The sequence below is a fragment of the Rhyacophila brunnea genome, unplaced genomic scaffold (assembly GCF_057557595.1).
Source record: "Rhyacophila brunnea isolate RB1 unplaced genomic scaffold, BYU_Rbru_1.0 scaffold_16, whole genome shotgun sequence".
In the NCBI taxonomy this organism is placed as follows: Eukaryota; Metazoa; Arthropoda; class Insecta; order Trichoptera; family Rhyacophilidae; genus Rhyacophila; species Rhyacophila brunnea.
The window spans coordinates 715,557-739,967 of NW_028232816.1; the positions used below are offsets into that span (position 1 = coordinate 715,557).

The 24,411-nt window shown below is 33.1% G+C and overlaps 4 protein-coding genes across 7 annotated transcripts in view; 2 read left to right on the forward strand and 2 right to left on the reverse strand.

The window, feature by feature from the left end:
- LOC147074107 (uncharacterized) overlaps positions 1-24,411 on the reverse strand; it is a 404,768-nt gene that overhangs the window by 112,217 nt on the left and 268,140 nt on the right. The window lies entirely within an intron of this gene.
- LOC147074109 (uncharacterized) overlaps positions 1-24,411 on the forward strand; it is a 287,538-nt gene that overhangs the window by 43,032 nt on the left and 220,095 nt on the right. The window lies entirely within an intron of this gene.
- Positions 2,969-4,118, reverse strand: LOC147074112 (uncharacterized). Its single transcript, XM_085943893.1, has 3 exons — positions 3,977-4,118; positions 3,396-3,605; positions 2,969-2,976 (listed from the first exon to the last, which is right to left on the reverse strand). Exons 1-3 carry the CDS (start codon positions 4,116-4,118, stop codon positions 2,969-2,971), a joined length of 360 nt encoding a protein of 119 aa, XP_085800019.1.
- Positions 8,786-21,119, forward strand: LOC147074113 (uncharacterized). Of its 2 annotated transcripts, XR_015070240.1 has the most exons (4): positions 8,787-9,026; positions 10,130-10,234; positions 15,807-15,959; positions 19,989-21,119. XR_015070240.1 is itself a non-coding variant. In XM_085943721.1 (3 exons), exons 1-3 carry the CDS (start codon positions 8,883-8,885, stop codon positions 12,034-12,036), a joined length of 606 nt encoding a protein of 201 aa, XP_085799847.1. In that variant the 5' UTR covers positions 8,786-8,882; the 3' UTR covers positions 12,037-14,080. The 2 variants fall into 2 exon arrangements, 1 of the variants encoding a protein (XP_085799847.1); XM_085943721.1 differs by lacking the exons at positions 15,807-15,959; positions 19,989-21,119 and adding an exon at positions 11,680-14,080 and having other exon boundaries at positions 8,786-9,026.

A 24,411-nucleotide genomic window follows, 5' to 3' on the forward strand; every position in this document is an offset into this window, starting at 1 on the left:
TCACAGACATTTAAAACATTTTCTGGTGTGCCTCAGGACTCAATTTTGAGGCCATTGCTGTTCCCGTTTTTTATAAATGACATAGCATTGGTAATTAAAAATGCTATGTTTATATTGTTTGCTGATGACTTGAAACTCTTCATGAAAGTTATCACCTTGGACGATTGTCGTCAACTTTAACTTGATATAGATAATATATTAGATTGAAGATGGTTTACTAAAGCCTCGCGAGTATTGTTGTTCCAGTATTCGATGCATGGCAGAGTTCTTACGGGAATATCATCTGTAAGGGATCTTGAAATTATATTTGACAATAAACTTACATTTAGTGGTCATATGGATACCATTTGTGAAAAGGCCCTAAAACAGTTGTGCTTATTTCAGATTTTAATAGATTTTTTAGTACCTAATAATAATTGTTATCGTAATTGTGACTGTAGAAAGTGTTAAATGACATAACAAGTAATTTGTACACGATGGAATCAGTAGCGGCCGGTGATTTTTTGGATTGTTATTTTTGAGGGTGCGCTGGAAACTTACCTTATTGAAAAATGACATCAATTCGGCGTTGTTGTTGATTTGACAAAAGGTTATTGACATTTGGGAAATTACCTGTATATTTTATATTTTTAATAAAACATGATGCGAGTTACTTAAATCTTTATTGGATTAGTTTTAAGAAACGATTGTATCTCTTATAGTAGATAAATACCTCTTACTTTTAACGGAAACTATCTTATTCTATAAAAGTACATTAGGTATATTTAGCAATCTGTACACTGTTGAATAATGATTATTATGAAACTGCATTTAGTGAAATGGTGTTAAGATTTATTAGCTCATCACTAGAATTATTCATGAATTAATATTTTTCTATATTTTAAATAACCGACATCATTTCGCGTTTAGTCAACACACAGGATAATGAAATATTAATTTTCCAGAAATGCGGTAGGTAGCAAAATTATTTTTATCTTCACTGATTTAAATTGGAGTACACATAAATCAAAATATCTCACCGACATTGTATTTCTTACCGATTTTAAATTTAGGAAATAATGAATTCTATTGTTTTTAGTTTTACAGGCATTTTACATACGAGATTGCTAAATATGATACTAAACATAATTTGACCGTGAACTACAAGTAGTAAGCTACAACGTCTATAATAACAAACCATAATTCAAATCTGTAATTGCTCTCTACTCCGACCAATATGATGTCATTTTACCCGGTCGGCGCACGATATTCTGGGACTATTCTGGCTAAAACTATTAGCACGGTTTAAGTTGTTTTTTAATGGCTTTATTTCATACTAAGCTTTGGGTTAATTTTAAGTAAACTAAATATATTGACCGGGCGCAAATGATTTCAGTGAGGATGACGTATATGGTGCATAGTGACTGTATTATCGCCTATTGCCAATATCGGCACATCGGTTTTTGGTTTGCATTACAATAAGTAATAATATTAAAACCCTATGAAGAAAAAATATGATTTACGATATTGAACGATTTTTCATAGCAATGCAAGCTATCTCAATACTTATATATTTTCGGCTATGTTAAACTAAACAGACAAATACTCTAAAAATATATAAATTGACATACCTACACACTATCTACTGAGAAAAAGAACATTTCCACGAAACCTGCTATCGAAACAGTTGCGGTTTTAAGTAGAGAGAGAACAGATTCCTCCGGCATTGTGGCCACGACGACATCACTTTGGAACAGTATTGGTGTCATTAAATTTGACAGTAGGTAACGAAACCAACAGCTGAGTCACCTGAAGCACTGCCACATTCTACTTAGACAACATGTAGCGCTGATAGGTTTCGAAGCACCCTCGTGACAATTTCGCCTATTATAATATGTATTACAATGGGTAAAACAATACCTAGGTACAAAATTAGTTAAATGGTCAGGATTTTTTATGCTTCTATTTTTTGAAATAACATATCGATACATTCTAATGACAGTTCGTTTTATAGAAAACCGTCACTGCTCTTTTTAAGATTAGGTTAGGTTATCATGGGATCGAGGGATGGTTTCCAACCCTAGTATCCTAATTTGAATTAACATGCGCCTGTCAATTATAGATCTACCATCATAAATTGGCATTTCAGCGAGGGCGCTAGTATGACATTGAGAATGTTGCCATAACTAACAAAAAAATGGTTATTTATAAATTTTTATTAATAGTAGATTTATGTACAAATATTAAAATAAAAAATAAACACAATCAAAATAAAAACGCGTTACTTTCTTTATAACCACGAGGAAGAAATGCATAGTTGAAAAAATCAAAATTGTAAAATATAAAATAGTATTGCGTATATTTTAGTCATGGAAAAAATATAATAAAAAAGGCGAAAATAAATTAAATTCACTCTAAAGACAGTAAAATAGTATGAACATCAATTGAATTTTAAATAAAACACGATAACAAACTATAAATTACACAAACAATGTAGAAATTATATTACTACTATAATGGATCAATTCCAAATAGACTATCATCCGATTCTGTGTCACTATCAGGACCATTTACGGTAAAAATAAAACCCTCCATTTCTGTATCCATAATAGCATCTCTGGCGTAATATTGCTCTTCCAATTTTATGACATACTTACACATATTTTGCCATGTGGTAATATTTCCAAAGGCTGTTTCCGTTAATCCACATATATTGCTATTCAATTGTCCTACATTTTTTTGAGCAACCCTCCGTTTCATTGTGGCCCAGATAAATTCTATCGGATTAAGGTCACAGTGATATGGTGGGAGTCTTACTACAGTGTGACCATGACTGGCAAGCAGTTCGTCAATGACATATCTCTTTGGACCTTTGTGGGATAAAATTAATTCATAAAGTTGGCTTTTTCGCATTTCGTCAACAACTGGAATTCTATGTTAAAGAAGCCAATTCTTCATTTCACCTATGCGATAACCCATTGTTGGACATTTATCCTGCTGCACCGAATGGTAAGATGCATTATCCAATACTATGATTGAGTTTTCGGGTAAATTGTGTAAAAGTCTTTCTGTTACCCATTTTTTTAAATTGTCAGCATTCATGGAATCGTGGTAATCTCCTATGGATGATTTTGCTTTAAAAATTAATAAAGCATCTTTGAAGAAACCTATTTCTCCACCCGCATGCAGAATTATCCATCTTTGCCCGACAGATTCAGAAGCTAAAACGCCGTGAACTTCATTACTTTGCCAGCATTTTGATACGGCGTATGTAGGATGAATGTAAGTTTCATCAATATATACTACTGAGCGCTTTAGATTACCTTATTGTCTATTTTTACGTAAAATGTCTAGGTATCTTGCTCGCCATGCACAAATGTCGTATCTCTCAATCAAAATTTTTCTTTTGGACTGACATTTTTGAAATTTAAATCCCATTGCAAGAAGCGTTTTTCTGAGCGTCTCTCGTTCTCCTTTATAGTTCATATCTTCTTTTATAGAAGCCAAAATTTTATTTAATGTTGGCACTTCTTTTCTGACACAATAGAATTCTTCTATTTTATGGCGTATGGCACATTGGTCAAAGCTATCCAGCTCTATTATCTTCTTCCTTGTCCTTTTCTTCCCTGGCGTAGGAATTTTCGGTCTTTCATCTGTCATCTTACATGCTTCAATTTTAATTCAGTTAATTATCCTACTTGATACACCTGAAATATAGAATAATAATATATAATATATATCTATCGTAATTTAATACATGTCGATAATTCTGTCGAGGCGTTATTATGGAATTCGAACTTGTAAATGTCAGTTTAATTAATATACTAAATTTTGTAAATCCGTTTACATTCACAAATAATAAGTAAGTATTAATTTATATTGCTATCCGACATTAATATTTTTTTATATCATAACTTTGAACAAAACTAAAAAACAGAAGAAATTTCTTGCGTTGTAATATAAATGCAACTTGGTCACACTGAAAATAAAACTAAACCTTTCATGGCCACTACCCGTTGTATCGCGTTATCAATAGGAATAATCAATCCCTTTTGTCTTTTCTCGACATCGCAGAACTGCAATACTTTTAGAATGATGTCTCTGGCATTCCCACGAACTGTTTTAGAACTACTTGCCATTATGCACTACTTATACTTATTTCTTCTGTGTTTTCAATAACAAAATTTATATCCCGAATTTTATACGCTGACGTTTGACAATGTAAACATTTGACTCAGTCTGGAATAAATTTGTCATAACGTCCAATCAGTAAACGCTATAGAGTTATTTTTAGATTGCGCTTCGTCTGCATTCATTTTTTCGTGGACACATTATAATTGGTTGTTAATTATATTAAAATATAGCTTACTTTAAATACTTACAAATTAATTGGTGCTAAGTAGCTATCGAATAATGTCAAATATTATAAGGTCACATTCGTTTATTAAAAATCTAAAATGCTCTTTTTATGTTTACGAATGTACAAACAATAAAAATCTTGCGAGCAAGAAAATCAGCGTACTTAAATTAGCAACAAACACACGTTTGATTATAAAATACTACTTATATCAAATATAAAATTATGTATTAAGTAGGTACATATCTTATTTAGAAGGAAAAAGCTTTTTTTACTTGTTGATCTTTTTTTATATTTTGTAAGTATATTTTATGTATCAACACTAAATATAATGTGTTTTTTATATTTTGACACCATGAGAGTTAGATAAACGCAAGCGCAATCCATAATTCGAGAAACTTAAACGAAAATTAAATGGCGTTTGTGACAAATTTATCCTCGATAGACAATTTTTGTTTCAAATTCGACCGGCTGCCAACTTACGGTGGTCGCAGCCATGATTTATTCTGGATCGGAACCGTTTCCTCGTGTCAAGCCTATCAGGCACCATTAGCGAGGTGTGCAAATTAGTAAATGCGCTCCCTAAAGACATAAACATTTTCAATGATGTACTTTGTCTTTTGTTTTAGAAACTTTATTTTTCTGTGTAAATTTGTAGGTATGTTTTTTGTTTTTAATTTTTTTTCTGTATTAAATTATTGTACTTAAGTATGTTTTGATTTTTTTTCTGTTATTATTATTATTATATTCTATTTTCTCCTCTTCTCTCTTGTGAGGGTAATATTTGTTATAATGTAAATCTCATGTTGTGTAGGTACATCTTGAATTTAGATTTGTTATGTCCACAATGTTTTGTATTCTTAAATGAATAAATAAATCATTTTTGAATTATTCATGAATCAGCTAACCTTCAATAGGTAGCTGTTTTGAAAAACTGACCTCAAAACTGCTGGTGGCTACGTAGGTATTCTCCTGCTTGGTGCACATGCTGTTTGGATAACACATTGGCACATCAAGACAATGATGCCCTTCTGCATCAGCTTCGAATTCACGTGGTTCACGTTTTGTATCCATTGTATAATTATGTTTAAAGCAAACACGCGTTCTTTATACCTAATAATAGCATTGAAAAATAATTATTACTACGCTGGCAGCCGTGACAATAGACGTTTGGTCATAATAGGTTCGTATCATTCAACCTGAATCAAACAAATCAAACTAAACCATAGACAATATATGTACAAATTGTATGAGTAAAAAAATACGCCGGAAATGGTTTGAGATTTGACGTTTGGTTCAGTGTATTATTGAAAATAAAACCGTTCTCGGACAATCAGAAATGGGTTGAGATGAAACGTCAAACCAATTCGGACGGTTCATAGACTAAAGACGATCTGTCAAACGTCAGAAAAGCGTCTCCGTGGAAATTCCACCAAACGGTCCCAAATCCAACATGCCATTTGATTTGTTCAATTCAGGTTGAATGATACAAACCTATTATGAAGATCTGAAATGTATTGCCACTGTGATAAGATTAATGGAACAAACGACATCCAATCAACCACCAAACTAATAAAACGCAGGGTTTTATCACAGGCCCGGGGCTGGAGGTAGGCTGTTAATATTTGATGTAAAATGTTCACACGAAACTTTGTCAGACATAGGTACTTAGTTATTTACTTTCATTGAACTAAGAATACAATATTTGCAGATTGTATGCCTAAACCTAAACCATTATAGTAAAGTTTAGGTTGGTAGGTATGATATTATTATGATGTCTTTTTCGGTCATACTAGCTTCATAATATTCGTTTTTGTAGAAAAAATAAGGATACATAAATAAAAATATAGATGGTCTTGGTTACGTTTCTAGAAATTCCGTAAGCCCTGCCCAACGAAACCATTATCGATAAAAAATATCTAAATAATTATACTATTACACTATTAATCCATACATTAACACATATTTTTTGACTATGTATTATCTACCTACTATGGCTCGGATTAGGTAGGGTTTAATTGAATTTTATAAACTAGCCAACACTAAGTATCCACACAAAGTACCTAGTGTTATTTTAATGAAAGCATAACTACACCAACCCACATATTTTGACTGACAAAGTTTGGTTTGCACTATTTTTATCGGATCGTAACAGCCTACCTCCACTCTTCGCTAGTGTCACCTACCTAATCTACATAATATATCTAATATTATAGGCACACTATTATTATAGTCATAAGAAGACACTGATAATATTATGCTTTTTATATTTTTATAAAATCCCTTAAAAATACATTTACCAATATAAAATTGGAAAATGATTTCGAGCAGGTTGACTCAGAAAATGAGAGTGTTCTAGAGCAGTGCTCCGGAACCTTTTCTCACCCACGGCACACCAAAGTTCTTCCGAGAATTCCACGTTACACCACACGTAAAACAATTTATACACCAAAACATGGACCCCACTTCCTAAAGAGGAACCCCAGGCCAGGATCTTTGGCGGGCCCTCTACCTATCGCTAAGGTTAAAGACAGTGTGATACTCTAAAATAGCGTTTTTCAAATGGTGTTGATTGTAAGTTTAGAGATTTTTTGTATTTATAAATACATCCACTTGTCCATAGTTAGCTGTCGGGTTGAGAACAATTTTATTATTTATCGAGCATTGACATAATAATAAATTGTATCTTACAATCGTATGTTTTAAAATATTAATACCAGCGTAGTAAAAAGCTTTTCTAGCAAAATTGTAATTTATGTTTATCTCACTTATCTGGTTGACCTGCCACACCAGTCTCCCCTGAGCCTGGTCCCCCAGAGAGCCCTGTCAGCTTCCCCTTGTAGAGGCCATGCGCCATAATTACATTAGTATATGTTTTTCTATTTGATAAATAATTAAATATACAAACAACATAATACACGACGAAGAACTAAGTGTACAGATTGCCATGTATTTGTATTATCAATAACTAATTAATGTGATAACTTAGCTTTTTTCAATGAAAAGTTTTATATATTATTTTGACTTGATATTTGAAAGAGTAACCCGAAGCCGTCAGTCAAGACCCTTCAAGCAAGACTGCTTATTATTGTTAATTATAACTTGAGTTGAAAAACTTTGCTCACCTAGATAAGTCGTATAAAATGGGAGCTGAACTGCGATAGCCTTGTCGGAAATCCGAGGATATTCTTTATTAACCGAAATCCTGAAAATAGCCAATGGCACATCGGCGAAGTTCAGTTTTAGCGTCCCGTCGTTTCTCAATTCAACCAATTCCTCTCGAATTTATAGGGAAAGCGCTTCTATAGAATCTTCTATGAAATTTCTTTTGCAAGTTAAAGTTAAATGTTTTTGAAACGGATTCAAAATTAATTGTTTGTTTTCAATGGTGGTCTGGTAGGTCCTTTGGTACATTTGTAGAGATCCTTGTCTTAAAATTATTTGTGTTGTTTTGGGAGCAATGTACCGCGACACACCTAGCATCGTCTCGCGGCACACCAGTGTGCCGCGGCACACCGGTTGCGGAACACTGTTCTAGAGGATGCACGCCAAGCTAATTACCTATGTGAACTATTTATTATAATATAAAATGTAAGTACTTAGTTACTATTATTTATTACTTTTTGAAGTTATACTTCTTTTGGCGCGTTTGGGAAAATTTTTGGCGTGTGACATGTAGGTAACACATAATTTATTTTTTCACGTGAAAAAAAAACGCACTCCATTGGATTCGAACCGCCGATTGTTCGGTTATCAGCCGAACGCACTACCTTTACACCATAGCATGATACTGCAACCGTGACGATTATACAGTATAATAATTATAGCTTAGAATTGTTCCGTTGCCTAGGCAGTGAAATTATTATTGTCGGCCATTTGAAATTCCTTACGTAAACAAACTATTAAACGAGTGACAGTTGATACCTTAAAAATAAAAACAACAAGAAACTATTAAGTATATAATTTAGTACCTAATATATAAGTTAAAGTGTTTAGAAATAAACCAACGGCGTTCCAATAAGCGGTCCTTTTTCTTGAGTGTGTAGTTTAATAAGATAATTATTAAGAGCTAGTCAAAGAATCTAGTTTAGCACAAGTTTTGTTTTTGTTTTGTTACCTACGCCAAAGAGGTATAATTTCTAATGCGCGTACCTACATAACTACACACACCGATTTTTTTAAAATAATACTTACTAAAATATATAGGTAGGTATTTATCTATAATAATTTCTAAATATTATTGACCTTCACATTCAAACTTATTGTAATACGGACAAAATGTCAGTAAATTCTAGTGTGTTGGAGAATTGTTATCTTTAATACAATTCTAGGTAGGTATTTAATTCGTAATCAAAATGAATCAGAAGAAAGCAATCTTTCCATAATAAATCGAATGTTATGACGTGCAATCAAAATTATGTTCTATCCCTTGTCTATGGTATTGTTTGTCTACTATCACGTCTGCCAAATTCTGGTCTGTCAGGACTCGTTACATTCCGTTCGTGTGACACGATAATCTCTAAAAAAAGCGATTTCAATTCGTAAGATGGACGTAAAACAAGAAGCAGGTGACTTTAAACCTGATGCAGATGAGCAACAGTGGCTCGATGTGTCCTTACAGGGAAATAACCCGGAGCCAAATACTTGCATCAAACAAGAGTATGGCGATAATCCCGGCCACGCTGCCGAGGTTAGTTTTTCAGAGCTTATTTATTATAAAAACATACCTGTTAAATTAGTGTTTGTTTTATTTCAATCGCTAATATTTGTGTGATTGATTAAATTGCGATCTCTCTTTGATAAACATTATCAATGCATTGGTGGGAAATATTGTAAATCATAATATGATATGATATGATATTATAAGAAACTGAAAAAAATTGATGTTCATAAATCGCCATCTTTATACCTATTATTAAAGCCTGAGCATAAGTTTTTGCACAAGCAACGAGTGGTCCACTGCCATACTATTTATTGATAACGTACATGCAAGTAGAGTTTGGTATACTATAATGACTACAAGAGTATAAATAAGTTGTAAGTTATTGTCGTTTAGAATCGACTGTCGCATTGACAAACTTCTTAGTGTATTATGATATTATTATACACAGAAGAAGTTTACTCACTTTGATCGTCACTTCCAATTATTAATCACACATAACCACTAAATCAGATGAACTCCAAGGTCTCCAAGGTACGTTAAAATAATCTGAAAGAAATCTGAAACTAAGAATACTCCGACAAGTGAACACGATAGGCGCGTCACTATGAGCACTCTATAGGTCATCCATAGACAACGGGAGGGGTGAAAAGTAGGACCTGTCGTGTAATGTATCGGCTTCCTTCTTCAGTGAGTAATGGTTGGATACATAGCTCGAAGGAACAATCGTTGGACAAATTTAGTCATCCAGTGGTATCTAAGAGGAACAAAACGTCCGCAAGAGGCCGCTGGATCGATATTGGCTTCAAAGTTTGAACTTCAAGGTTATAATGTTTCAATATTTCATGTTTTATGATGTTTTTTTTATAGTAGAATGTTAGGTAAGTACACGTTTGTCTACTGAAAGCCAGGCGTGAACAGCAGCAATTTTCATAACAAATTTCGGCAAGAATCCACGAATTCAAGAATGTTACTTAACCTAACCGACACCCGACAGTATATTTCAGCTTCCACTAAACAGACAAGAACCGATTATTAACACGGGGTGTCAAATACTCTAAACCAAATAAATCAATATTATTCAGAACCATTCAACACTCCTGCCCACTAAAACATCTGATATTAATTTTCAGGGAGTTTATTTTAAAGATGTGTATGTTGAAGACACAATACGCCAAAGCATTCATGAGGACCCTCAACCCGGTTTCTCATATTCGGAATGGAAACCAGTAAATCAGGTAGATACACAATATTCTATGAAACTTGAACAATGAATGCATGTACGAACTGAGATGAAGGGGTTTATTTTGGTTGGCTTAAACCAGGGGCTGTCAACCTTTTTATACCTACCGCCCACTTTTGTTTCTCTTTTAGTGGTAAAATTTTCTAACCGCCCACCGGTTCCACAGTAATGGTGATTTATAAAGTAGGAAGGAGGACCTTTCTTCTTCTTCTTCTTCTTCTTCTTCTTCCACCCTGTCACGTCTCAACATTGGGGCATGGGGTCATGGTCGCAGAGTACCTTTACTTTATAAAATTCAGAAAGCAGAGTTACAGCAAGTAATAATATTTAAGTAATATTTATAATAAATAATATTTAAGTAATATTATTTAATAATTAAAGCATATAATAATAATTACTTACCAAATACTTTATATCAGACTTTCGCTAAGTTTGGCAGAATAAATCTTTATAAAACAACTTACTGCAGTTAAATTTATCTTTTTATTTATAGTTTGCATACATATAGAGCCATTTAGTTTCACCTACGTAACGTGAACTAAACTTATGCGAGGGCGATACAAATAGCATATTTTCTGAAATTTAAATTGTCACAGGAAATATTAGGAAAACATAATGAAAATGTTTTAAAACCCCTAGCGCCTGCCATTAAAGCTGGAACGCCCATTAGTGGGCGGTAGGGAGCAGGTTTATTACCCCTGGCTTAGACTTTAATTATTACCATGGTTTCAGGGTAAGCGAATGGTAGGTAAGTATAGTTTTAGTTTCACACGTGATATGAACAAAAACATATGTGCAAGTTTATGTGATAATTGGATTATTTGCGTGTTTTATTTAGACATGAATTTTATGTCAGTAATATCCGACCCAAAGAGGTTGGATGGTCTTTAATATACGACCATTTATTTCCGATACATCATAATATAAGTATACGGCGAACTGCATACATAGATATAAGTTTCCGGACACGGTTGGTCATTCATACAAAAATTGGGAAACAAAAATTTGTTGGAATCATTAATTATTATGAATCGGGCAATAGTGGCGTGATTTGTTTTTCGCAGCCCTTTACAGGCTAAATGTGGAGTAGAGGATTCAGTTGTTAACTTTCCAATTATTAAATTTGCTTTGTATCACTCATATGAATTTATAGTTTCATCAGTCGATATCCAGACTAAATTATTTAAAATGTCTTAGGTACCGTATTTCTGCTAAAACATATTCACGATTAACTACGGATTTTTACGGATCGTTGATACATCTATGGGGTCGAGGATAAGGATATGGGTAGGTGAGGTTATAATGATACAATGCGTCTGACAATGTAATTTAACCAGTTTTTTCTCCCACATAAAAAAATATCAATATGATATTACAAGGTTACAATTGAATACTATCTGATTCAAATTTCGCAGATAAGAAAATTATGAATGATTATAGGAAGAATTAAGCCGAGTTGAAGAGTTCTACAGCGATCTCTACAGTGATGACACTGACAATACGACTATAGATTTAGATCTTCAGAGAAATGGAAATTCGGAAGACTATACTTCCGAAATCACATCCTGGGAAGTAACCCATGCTTTAAATTACACGAAAAGTGGGAAAGCCGTAGAAGATTTGAAAATAAGTCGGCTAGTAGGAAGTATGTTTGAAAATAAATGTAACAAAGACGAAAGTCATGTTCAACTGCTTTGCGGGCCAAATATAGATCCTCGTCAATGGCACTCAGCTCGAACAGGTGAAAAGCTACATCTATCTGGGACAACAAACGTCTATAGATGGATGTATATTTGATGAAATTGTTCGCAGGGAAAAGCTAGGCTGGAGTGCTTTTGGCCGCCTGAATAATGTCTCAAAAGTGATCTTCCACTGTGCCTAAAGCGCAAAGTGTTCAACGAGCGTGTGCTTCCCGTGATCACATATGCGTGTGAAACATGGACCCTAAGTAAGAGAGAGATCCAGAAACTTAGAGTAGCACAACGTGGTATGAAGAGGTGCATTCTGGGCATAACGCGAAAAGACAAATAGAGGAATGAGTGGATAAAGAAGAATACAAGGGTTTGTGATGAATAGAGTTTATTAAAAGCCTTAAATGGAGATGGGCTGGACACAAAGCTCGGAGAAGAGACAATTGTTGAACAAATCTAGTCTTCCAGTGGTATCCAAGAAGTACAAAACGTCCGCAAGGTAGACCTAGAGGCCGCTGGATCGATGAAATGATAAAGTTCTGCGGACATACGTGGCAGCGTAATGCACAAGACCAAGAGAAGTGGAAACAGCTTGGAGAGGCCTTCATCCAGCAGTGGATAGATTCAAGCTGATGATGATGATGATAGGAAGAATGAAAAATGCTGATATGAATTCTACGAATTAGGTACGCAATGAGTGACGTCGACGTTACTGTACCGGAATGTTTGTAAGAAGTGGGAAGTGAGTGTGTCCCGTCAGAGTACGCGGTATTTGTATTTATTGACTGAAAAACTGCATTGTGTGTTTTTGCTTGTTATTATTTTGCAATAACAATGAAATGCATGTTTGATTCTAAGCGCTAAATATATTATGGTGCATGTCGCGGACTATCACGTGACGTCATACTTAGCTGTCGCTACGGGAAAAAAGTGTGCAATGTCGTTTTTCTAGGTGGTTAAAATGTTATCAGACTGATGGCCTCGTCCCGTAGCACATTTTGAACCTTTAAACGAACATTGTCAGTTGGCAAAATCTGCCGAAATCACCAAAACAACAATGAGGTCACCTCTCGCTGAACCGCACTGTATCGATACCTGCATGACATTTTGAACGTTTCTATAATTTTCTAAATGTCTACACTTTTTCGAATTATCTCAAAATCACGTTTTTTGTTTGTAATGATTGGCACTATGTATTTTATATAAGAATATTGTCGATTATCTATGGTCTGCAGGTTGGGTTATGTTCAAGATATTATATATGGATATAATATTGCAAGTAATTTTGACGTATGCACACGCAGAAACTGTTAAAATTAATTGAAATTAGCATGAATAATTAATAATAATTCAAAACACAGTACACTCTCAGTAATCCGTCGCTCGTTTATCCGACAACTACTAAAATCCGCCGTTATTTTTACAAGTCGAGAGCACAAAATCAAGCTTTATAATTCCCCGTTATTCGTGTATCAAATTCAGTAGTCCGCCGTGTAGTATAGATAACGTGACCATACGTCCCGTTTTGAATGGGACCGTCGCGTTTTTTAGGTAGCTTATCCCGTTGTCCCAAACACATCTTTGGGACGCCGAAATGTCCCATTTTTAGAAAGAGAGCAAACCCACAGTAAAAAATTTAAAAAAGCGTGAAAATCTAAAAAAATCGATAGAAAAGCACCAGTAGAAAGGGTATTTTCTCTTATTAAAGAAAAAACACAGTTGCGAGTCACAGTTCTTAAAGTAAGTTTTGATAACCCTGCCAAGAATTTCATTTATCCCCTGGATACCGACGCGAAGCCACCTAAAACAATGTACTGCGCACGTGAGACTTGAAAAATAATTTGTATGAAGCGGCGGTATTTAATTAAATTAGTTAAGGAATTTTCCGAATTTAATTAAACAAAATAATAGGCGATGTAACAGCTGTAATTTTTATAATCTTTAGGGTTTAAATTCTGCGACGAAAATTAATTAGTTTGTTAAGAGCGGACATGCTCAGCGTAGGTCAAAATGCAGCTTTTATTGTATTTTCAAAGCATGATTCTGAACATTCCTTAAACGTTGTAGATAAACTATTTATATAATTTTGAAGCCTTATTATCCTTTATATTTATTTTAAACATTTGATGACTGCATAAAGTATTTTTATTACATAAAATAGTATTCTTTTGAACCTCTCGCTCTAATGTTCTAGAATATAGTCGTATTTCAGTACATCCGTGTGCAGTGGTGTTAAGATTTTTTACATTTATTAATTTTTAAACGCATTTATAAAACCATTAGTATAATTTATGTCGACATTATTATAGTGAAATATTTACGATAAAAAATTCTATTGATAATCTCTGTGATCCCAAATTTGACAAGAATTAGGCCTTTTATTTTTCAAAAAATGGGCAAGATTAACACATTTGAAGATAATTCTAAAGATACTTATTATAAGCTATGATTTTGAAAGGTGGTGATCATTCTAAGTAACAGCATGACTGTGACGTGACATGCATCTCAATTTGACTACAACTTTAGTTGCTTAGTCAGGTGTGTTACGTGACTATTGATATATTTTGTTTCGTAAAATCTAAATAAATATTTATATTAGTTTTGCTAAATCAGCTTCCTTTTGAATTTTAATTGGCCTACTTAAATTGCTTGTTTCACCATAATTATTGTTTTCTTGATTTTGAACAATATGATATATAGTTATTGTAATGGTTTTGTGCCAAGCCATATTATCCGAAATCTACTCATACGCATTGGGAATTTAGTAAACTTAGTTAGTAGGTAGCTAATGTTATCATTATTTTGTTCTAAAAGATTTCTATAAGTCTGACTAGAAAAATATATAAATAGTAAAATGGATTTTTTGTTAGTTTTCGATTTTTCTAACTATTTTCAACTCGGATTATTCTGGGTAATCGAGTTTCTACTGTACAATGTTTTACGATTAATTTATATGTAGGTAATTGCAGCATGTCAAGCATATTATGATCTAGGGGTGTGCCATATGTCTGTTGAAAGGTTGGAGATTCACAAGTCGGTCCTACCGTCGCTTACACCGGTCGGCCTTTGTGATTTGCTATCTACGAGGGAGAATAAATCTTTTGTCATTGCGGATTGACTGTAATAAGAATCATGCACAGTGTACGCTGTGTACCGAGGTCTTTGTAAGTTGCTCCTTGGACATTCACCACAACATTGAAGGTCTTTACATCATGGTATACGTCTGCAGAACGGGTATGGAGACTTGTGTTGCTGAAAAAAAAGCAAGTGTCCGCTAGTAAAATCTTACTTGGGACTTTAGGATTAAATTGGTTCCCTATAGTTACTTAAGAGCGTACTTCCTTGAAACGGCAAATAATTTTCAACAGTAGGTGCAACAAAATTTCTCACTAGTCGCCAATCGGAGACTGCACGTCGATTTGTTTTGTTATGGCGTCGGATAAAAATGTTCTTAAATCGTGTAAAGATGACTAAAAAACTTATGTATGTACTTAAAAACTTACATATGTACTTAAAAAAGAAAACATGTCAATGAATATACTATTATTATTAGTAGTGTAACAATAAACATAACATTAAATGGACGCATGTTGGATTTTTATGACAAATTATATTTCGTTCGGCACGCGTCTTTTGCCGCGCATCGCCTATCCACGATCATTTTAGACCATGCCTCAGCTGAAGTCTAGCCTTAACAAGTACGTAGTGGAGCCTACAATACAACATCATATGGCATACATGCTGCAGAACCTAAGTAATAATCTACTTCGTGGTCGGAATTCCCCCACCGGATTCGTTTCAGGCACACTATAATAATATAGTCATAATAGGACATTGATATGCTTTTTTATGTCTGTAATCAACGTATTTTTTTAGATCCCTTCAATCTACCCTACCAGTGTAAAATTGGAGACTGATTTCGAGCGGGATGACTCAGAGAATGAGATGGTTCAAGAGGGTGTAGGGCGAAGCAATTATGATAACCCTCAACCCGGCTGCTATTATTCCGAATGCAACCCTGTAAATCAGGTATTTATTTATTTATTTATTTAATAATAGAAAACATTGTGGAGATAACAAATCTAAATTAAAGACGTTCACAACATGATATTTACATTTTAACAAATATTACTCTCTCAAAAAAAAGAAGAAAATATACTATATAATAATAATAATAATAAATATAAGTACAATTTTATACAGAAAAATACAATTTCAAAAACAAAATACATAGCATGTCACCGAAAATGTCTACGTCTCTTTGGAGCGCATTGACTAATCTTGCACCCCTTGCTAATGGTGCCAGATAGGCTTGATATGAGGAAACGTTCCTTTGCAGAATAAATCATGGCTGCGACCACGTAGATAATAATTTATTTATTTCGAATCTATATTCGATTAATATAATGTTGATGCACCAAACATGACGTTGTTATATAAAACTTCTGATCCTTATGGTCTGTTTCTAAATTGGAATGTAGTGTACTATTGCCCACCGAAGAAGAAAGCCGATACATTACACGACTGGTCCTACTTTTTGCACCTCCCGTTGTCTGGATGACCTGTCATTGTCTATAGAGTGCTCATACTGACTCGTCTGTCGTGCTCACTTGTTGGAGTATTCTTTTACTATTCCTACACTTTTCATAATAATATATGGATACACTGCTAATAAAAATATGAGTATTATAATGCTATTACATATCGATATTTCCAGCTGCCTTGACACAGGGAGTGGTTTGATTTGGATATTCGTCGGTGTTTTGTAAAAAGGGCGAATCAACCATTTTTGCGAAATCGAGATTTTAATGAAAATACAATATGTACCCCACTAGCTTTGTTGTGTAAAATGGCGAATTTTTATCTCCATAGGAAAGTACTTAAAAACGATAATCGACTAAAACTAAATTAATTGAAATTACGAAATAAAAAGCAAATGTGACATAGTAGGCCTTTTAAAATATTATATAATAGTACCTATTATAATGACAGTATTCTTTCTAAGCTTTATTATAAACTTGTTAGATATTTATAATCACCTACAGGTAAAAAACAAATAAATGTCAAAAGTTAAAAATCCTCCTCCTGTAAAGTAGCATTTTGGTTAATTCGCCCTTTTTACAAAACACCGACGATATGAGTTAAATGATAAATAATACACTAGAATTTATACACTTTCTGCAAAATGTATTATCACCGGTTTTTGTGTGAAGGACTAGTCTGACTTTGACAGCTGATGAATAACAGGAATGTATATTATTTATAAATACCACTGATAGTTAATATATTTAAATTGAAAATTTTGCATAATTCAATTTGAAACGAGAAAGGGCGAATCAATATGTCGAGCAATCTGGGATCTGATTTTGACAGCTGAAAAGTGGACCAATCGTTGTGCAAAAAGTTATTCTCAGGCTGTATTATCTAAAGATGGCGGTGAGTGCACCTATATCTGACGTTTTACACATAAGACTATGCCTGGGCCCTATAATATATTTATATATTATTTTAATATTTACTATATGTATTATTTGTGGATTTGTTATATTTAAAAAATAATTACTATTAAAAAAGTAGGTTCCATGAAAAACTATTATTCAATACCTACTAAATGTTTAACGAATAACTTTTAAAGACTGATATCATAGATATAATATATCTCCATTAATCCCCAATACCTACGTTACTATTGTTCCTGAAATGGACGATTTTACACCTCTCGACTGTAGTATTTTTATTGTCTATTATTATGAACGATCTATTATTAGGTTTTACGACTCTTTATACGCTTATCGAGTGTATTATTATTGGTAAGATGTAGAGTTTTTTTTCAGACATTTTAACTATTCATGATTTGTTTGAAACATTATGGCTATACTTCAGCTGGGGCGCGGTCTAAAACGATCGTAACTACGCGACGCGAAGATTGTGCAAATGACGCGTACAGATTATAACATAATTTGTCATAAAAATTCAACATGCGTCCATTTAATGTTATGTTTATTGTTCTATTGCTTATAATAATAATATATTCATTGACATGTTTTCTTTTTCAAGTAAATGCGTAACGTTTTTTAGCCATCTTTACACGATTTAAGAATTAATTCCCCCGTCGCCATCACAAAACAAATTGACGCGTTCACAGCTCGACTTTCGCTCGCCGATTGCCAGCCAGTCCGAAATTTCGTCGCACTCATAGTTGAAAATTATTTTCCGTTTCACTGAAGTACCATCTTAATAATGGTGTTCGTTGTCAATGTTAATTTGCCTTTTGGTGAGTGTACACAGTGCTTGAAAATGCCAAAAGGCGAAACCCAGCTCGCAAAAGACGACTCAAATAGAATAGTACAAAACTTAAATCCATTGAAATTTAAATTCAAATTCCATGAAGTATCTTTGGTCGTAGTATTATTATTTTTAGTACCTAAGTTGAAAATAATAAAATTGAGATTCTACTATGCGTTATACATGAGAAACACGGCTACATTTTGCCGAACAATAGCCACTCTATAATATTACTCTGATACTATTATATATTATATTATATAATATGTTTTATATACTTACAAATTTATGTGTAAGTTTTCAATATATTACAAGGGTATAACTTAAAGTGGTCATAAATGCATTTCAAACAACTCATCATTACAAGGTCACATAACAGGGTAAAATGGTGATATCAGTGCGGGTAAAGGAACGCGTGCCTAGATCCAACTGTTGTTTATCTCGTTAATCTTTCACTATTTGAGAATAAAACAATAGAACCCGAGTAAAATATTCATTAAAAACAAGTCAAACTGCTTCATTTCTATCATGAGGCTAGTTAAAGCGGTTCTGATATAATATCCTTCACCTGTCTTCACTTTTAATACAACATTCAGCACTTTCCCTTCAATCCAGTTGGCAAATGCAATTTGGTGACTACATACATGGTAAAAGACACTATTCGAGAACTACCGCTCTCCCAACCCAAACTGATAGTAGGATGTGCCTCAACAAATATCCATTTTTTTTAAACATAGCCATTGTTTTTCCCAGAGCCCTTCAACAGATTTTCCCATTACTAAATCAGATACTAATTTTCAAGAAGTTAATTTCAACGAAGAGTGTGATTCTGACACAAAACCCTAAAGCAAACATGTGAATCTCAACTCGGTTGAATTTGAATTGCACTCCAGTAAATCAATCTGATACACAATATTCTATAAATTTTAAACAATATAGTTTCTGTGACTTGCACTCAAGATGGAGTAGAAGTGTACTGCTAAAAAATATGTTAGTCATCAACGAATATTAAATTTGTACCTAGAATTAATTAATTTTGCCTAGCTCTTCCGTCTTACCCACCGCCAGGTTACCCTTCAATTCGTCGACATTCTCATAGATATCCGCAATTCGCAGCTGTACTCTGTGAAGTTCATATTAAGGGCATTACAGTGCTATATTTACAATGTCCTCTACATCATGACATTCATTGCAGAGTTGCGATTCGCTTCTTCCCATGAGGACATCAAATCTTTTGCCCATTGTGTGCCCTATTCTTAGCCTCAGTATTAACTTAAGCTCATTTCTCGTCAAAGGAGACTCTACAAAACAGGGCACCTCTCGTGGTGATGGTAGAATAGACTTACTCCATTTCCCCTTTTCTAATGATGCCCTATGGTGAAAATCTATCCACATACTTTGGCCCATTTTCTTTATAGCCTCAATCCAGTCCAGGTTTTCTGGTATCAAATGAATATAATATATCGCCCAATTTCATATTAGTGGTAACTTTAGGTCTTATACGTGTATCAATATTAAGCACTTATATGTGGTGATAGGAACAAAAACAATCGTCCGATATACCTAATATATTTATGTTTCTTGCGAATTCAGTTGAAATAGATACAATGCTATAACTTATTAACATACCCATTTTCCTCTACATTATATTATCATCGTTGCATGTCAAGACCTACGTGTTTTTAAAGTGTTTGATTTATTAAATACCTACTGTTTTCTCATAATTATTATATGTTGTTTTGAATTAATGTTAATGCAATCACGTTATTTTAGTTGATACCTGCAACCACTGCAATGACATGTTCGGCTATTGTCGGCTTATCAAAGAGGATCTTAGAAGTACAAGAGCCATACGATGAAATACAGATTGACGATCAGGACATAAAAAAAGAATTGGGGGTATATGAAACATATTTCAATAATCTAAACAAAATTAATAAAAAATCTAATAATCAGAGTGACTACTTCAGTAGTCAATCTGATTCGTTCAAACTACACAAAATGAAATACTCTGATGAAAAACTATTTAAATGTTCCCAATGTGACTACTCATGTCAAACATATAGTAAAATGAAACTACACAAAATGGTTCATTCTGATGAAAAGCCATTTAAATGTGACCAGTGTAGTTACTCATGTATAATATCTTGTTCGATGACTAACCACAAAATGACTCATGCTAGTGAAAAGTCATTTAAATGTGACAAATGTAATTTCTCTTGTATAACATCTAGTGCGATGAAATTACACAAAGTGATTCATTCTGCTGAAAATTCATTTAATTGTGACCAATGTAATTACTCGTGTACAACATCTTATTCGATGACGAAACACAAAATTATTCATTCTGGTGAAAAGCCATTTACATGTGAACTGTGTAATTACTCCTGCATAACATCTTATTCAATGCAAAATCACAAAATGACTCATTCTGGGGAACAGCTATTTAAATGTGACCAGTGTGATTACTCTTGTATAACATCTAGTTCGCTAAAAAAACACGTAGTGACTCATTCTGGTGAAAAGCCATTTAATTGTGACCATTGTAAATACTCATGTATAAAATCCCGTGATATGGAAATACACAAAATGGTTCATTCTGGTGACAAGCCGTTTAAATGTGACCAATGTAAATACTCTTCTTCAAGATCTAATATGATGAAAATACATAAAATGACTCATTCTGGTGAAAAGCTATTTAAATGTGACCAATGTAATTACTCTTGTATATCATCGAGTTCGTTAAAAAAACACATTTTGATTCATTCTGATAACAAGCCATTTAAATGCGACCAATGTGACTACTCATGTAAACAATCTGGTAACATGAAAGTACACAAAATGACTCATTGTGGTGAAAAGCCACTTAAATGTGAGCAATGTAATTACTCTTGTATCCAATCTAAAAATATGAAAATGCATAATATGACTCATTCTGGTGAAAAGCGTTTTAAATGTGACCAATGTAATTACTCGTGTATATTTCCTAGTTCGATGAAAAGACACAAAATGAATCATTCTGGTGAAAAGCCATTTAAATGTGACCAATGTAATTACTCGTGTATAATTCCTAATTCGATGAAAAGACACAAAATGACTCACACTAGTGAAAAGCCATTGAAATGTGACCAATGTAATATCTCTTGTATAACATCTAGTGCTATGAAATTACACAGAATGACTCATACTAAGGAAAAGCCATTTAAATGTCAAGAGTGTAATTATTCTTGTACAACATCTTATAAAATGAAAATACACAAAATATTCCATTCTGGTGAAAAACCATTTAAATGTGACCAATGTAACTACTCTTGTATAATTCCTAGTTTGATGAAAAGACACAACATGACTCATACTAGTGAAAAGCCATTGAAATGTGACCAATGTAATTACTCGTGTACAACATCTTATTCGATGAAGAAACACAAAATTACTCATTCTGGTGAAAAGCCATTTACATGTGACATGTGTAATTACTCCTGTAAAACATCTTATTCAATGCAAAATCACAAAATGACTCATTCTGGTGAAAAGCCATTTAATTGTGACCAATGTAAATACTCTTCTACAAGATCTAATATGATGAAAATACATAAAATGAATCATTCTTCTTCACAAATGTGCCCAGTGTGACTTTTCATCTAAAACATCTCGTAATATGAAATTACACAAAGCGACTCATTCTGGTGAAAAGCCATTTAATTGTGACCAATGTAAATACTCTTGTATAACATCACGTAATATAAAATTACACAAAATGACGCATTCTGGTGAAAGGCCATTTAATTGTGACCAATGTAAATACTCTTGTATAACATCTCGTAATATGGAATTACACAAAATGACTCATTCTGGTGAAAGGCCATTTAAATGTGACCAGTGTAATTATTCTTCTAAAACATCTCGTAGTATGAAATTACACAAAATGACTCATTCTGGTGAAAAGCCATTTAAATGTGACCAATGTAATTTCTCTTGTATAACATCTTGTTATATCAAATTACACAAAATGACTCATTCTGGTGAAAAGCCTTTCAAATGTGACCACTGTAATTTCTCTTGTATAACATCTCGTAATATGAAATTACACAAAATGACGCATTCTGGTGAAAGGCCATTTAAATGTGACCAGTGTAATTATTCTTCTAAAACTTCTCGTAATATCAAATTACACAAAATGACTCATTCTGGTGAAAAGCCATTTAAATGTGACCAATGTAAGCACTCTTATATATCATCGAGTTCGTTAAAAAAACACATTTTGATTCATTCTGGTGAAAAGCCAATTAAATGTGATCAATGTAATTAGACTTGTAGAACATCTGGTAATATGAAAGAAGACAAAATGACCCATTCAGGGGAAAGACTATTTAAATGTGTTCTTTGTGATTTCTCCTGTTTAACGTCTGGCAACATGAAAGCACACAAAAGAACTCATTATGTTAAAGAGCCTCATTATTGTGATCAATGTGACTACTCGTGTAGAAAAAATGTTAGCATGAAATTTCACAAAAAGACTCATTCTGTTGAAAACCTATTTAACACTCAAAGCTAGTAGTTTGTTATACATCACTTTCTAAATTATACTTAGCAATATTTAATTATGCCTTCGGCTGTTTTTACCGTCCTATATATTTTCGTATCTGCATAATATTTTTGAGTGTCTCTTGTAGGTGTAAAAAAATCTGGTATCACTAGTCTGTATTTATTGATAACTCTGTACATCTGCTTTAATTTGGTTACTTGTGTGCCTTACATATTATTATACAATTTTTCGTTTTCTAATCAGCTTAGTTTGGCAATCACACAATATAGGCTCTAGCAATGTTACGTAATTAACCAAATTTACTTTGAAATCAGTCTTCGATTCGCGAAATGTATAGCAGTTGAAGATAAAATTGTCTTCAAGCAATTTGGATCATTTCTGGCCTAAAGGATTTGCCAATAAACAAAATTGACACATATAGAGTGAGGCCAAGCCAAAGTGACACTGCAGACTATTACACCTACTAAGTGTAGCGTTTAGAGTAATATCGGTTAACTTTGGAACATATTTCTTCTGAAACCAATAATTAATATGGCCACGGTATTATTAATTGTAATATAAATTGTAAACGTTGCATGGAAGGAAATGATGAACATTTTACTTTATTTTTTGTACCTATTCATAAGTAACAAAACATACAATGGTTTTGAAGACTACTTTAAAGTAGAATGAACAAAAACTTTGTTTCAAAATCATTATAATGAAGTTCTACCACGTAATCGCCAGTTCAATTATATACAAGGAAAGATTCTTTGCATAAATATTGTTTGATTATAAAATAATACTGAAACACCATTTTTTGCTGCTTGATTGGAGTCATTCTTTTAGACGGTATTCAATGTTAAGAACATTTTTGCATCTTTTTGATGACAAGACGTGTGATGTGACTAATCACTTACATAAAACCAGGTTATGACTTCGAGTTGTAAATGTATTGCTGCTGGTATATTCTTCTGGACACTATATTGCCTCATGCCTTTGCGAAAGCCTCTTGTTAATTTTGTGGTGCTTTTGCTAAATTTGGTGAAATATCTACCTACTGCATATTACCATCAATTCAGAATTCATACATTTTAAAAAATCGGCTGTCTATTTTGCTTTCTTTAGAAACCCTTTGTCTTAGAATGAAATTATTGATGATGCCTTATTTACATAAAGCGTCCTTTCCCTGTTAGTAGCTGAGCAATTGGTATTTTTCTTCTCCTAATACTTAGTTCTAAAACTTATCTATTATTTGATTAGCCGTATCAAACTGTTATTATAGTTATTGCAACATGGTTCTCTCTGTTAAGAACTTTTTTGTATTTTTAGAGCATTTTTAAGCATCAAGGTTCCATGTGCAATTCTTTCTATTTAAATTAATATAATTACAATATTTAAATAAAATTATTCTGATATACATATTATTTTGATTACAATAATACTTAGAAATAAATTACTTTTAACCTAAAATATAGTTTCTATAAAAAGTTACATTTTCTGAAATCCCTAATTATTTGTCCTTCTGAGCCCTCCTTTTTTTTCAGGTGGAACCTTTTTAACCCAAAGCGACAATTTGCTGTTTTTATAACTTTTTTAGACCTTTGCTGTTTTTATAGCAAAATTAAAAACATGAAATAGCAAACAATGTGACTAAAATTATAATCTTAG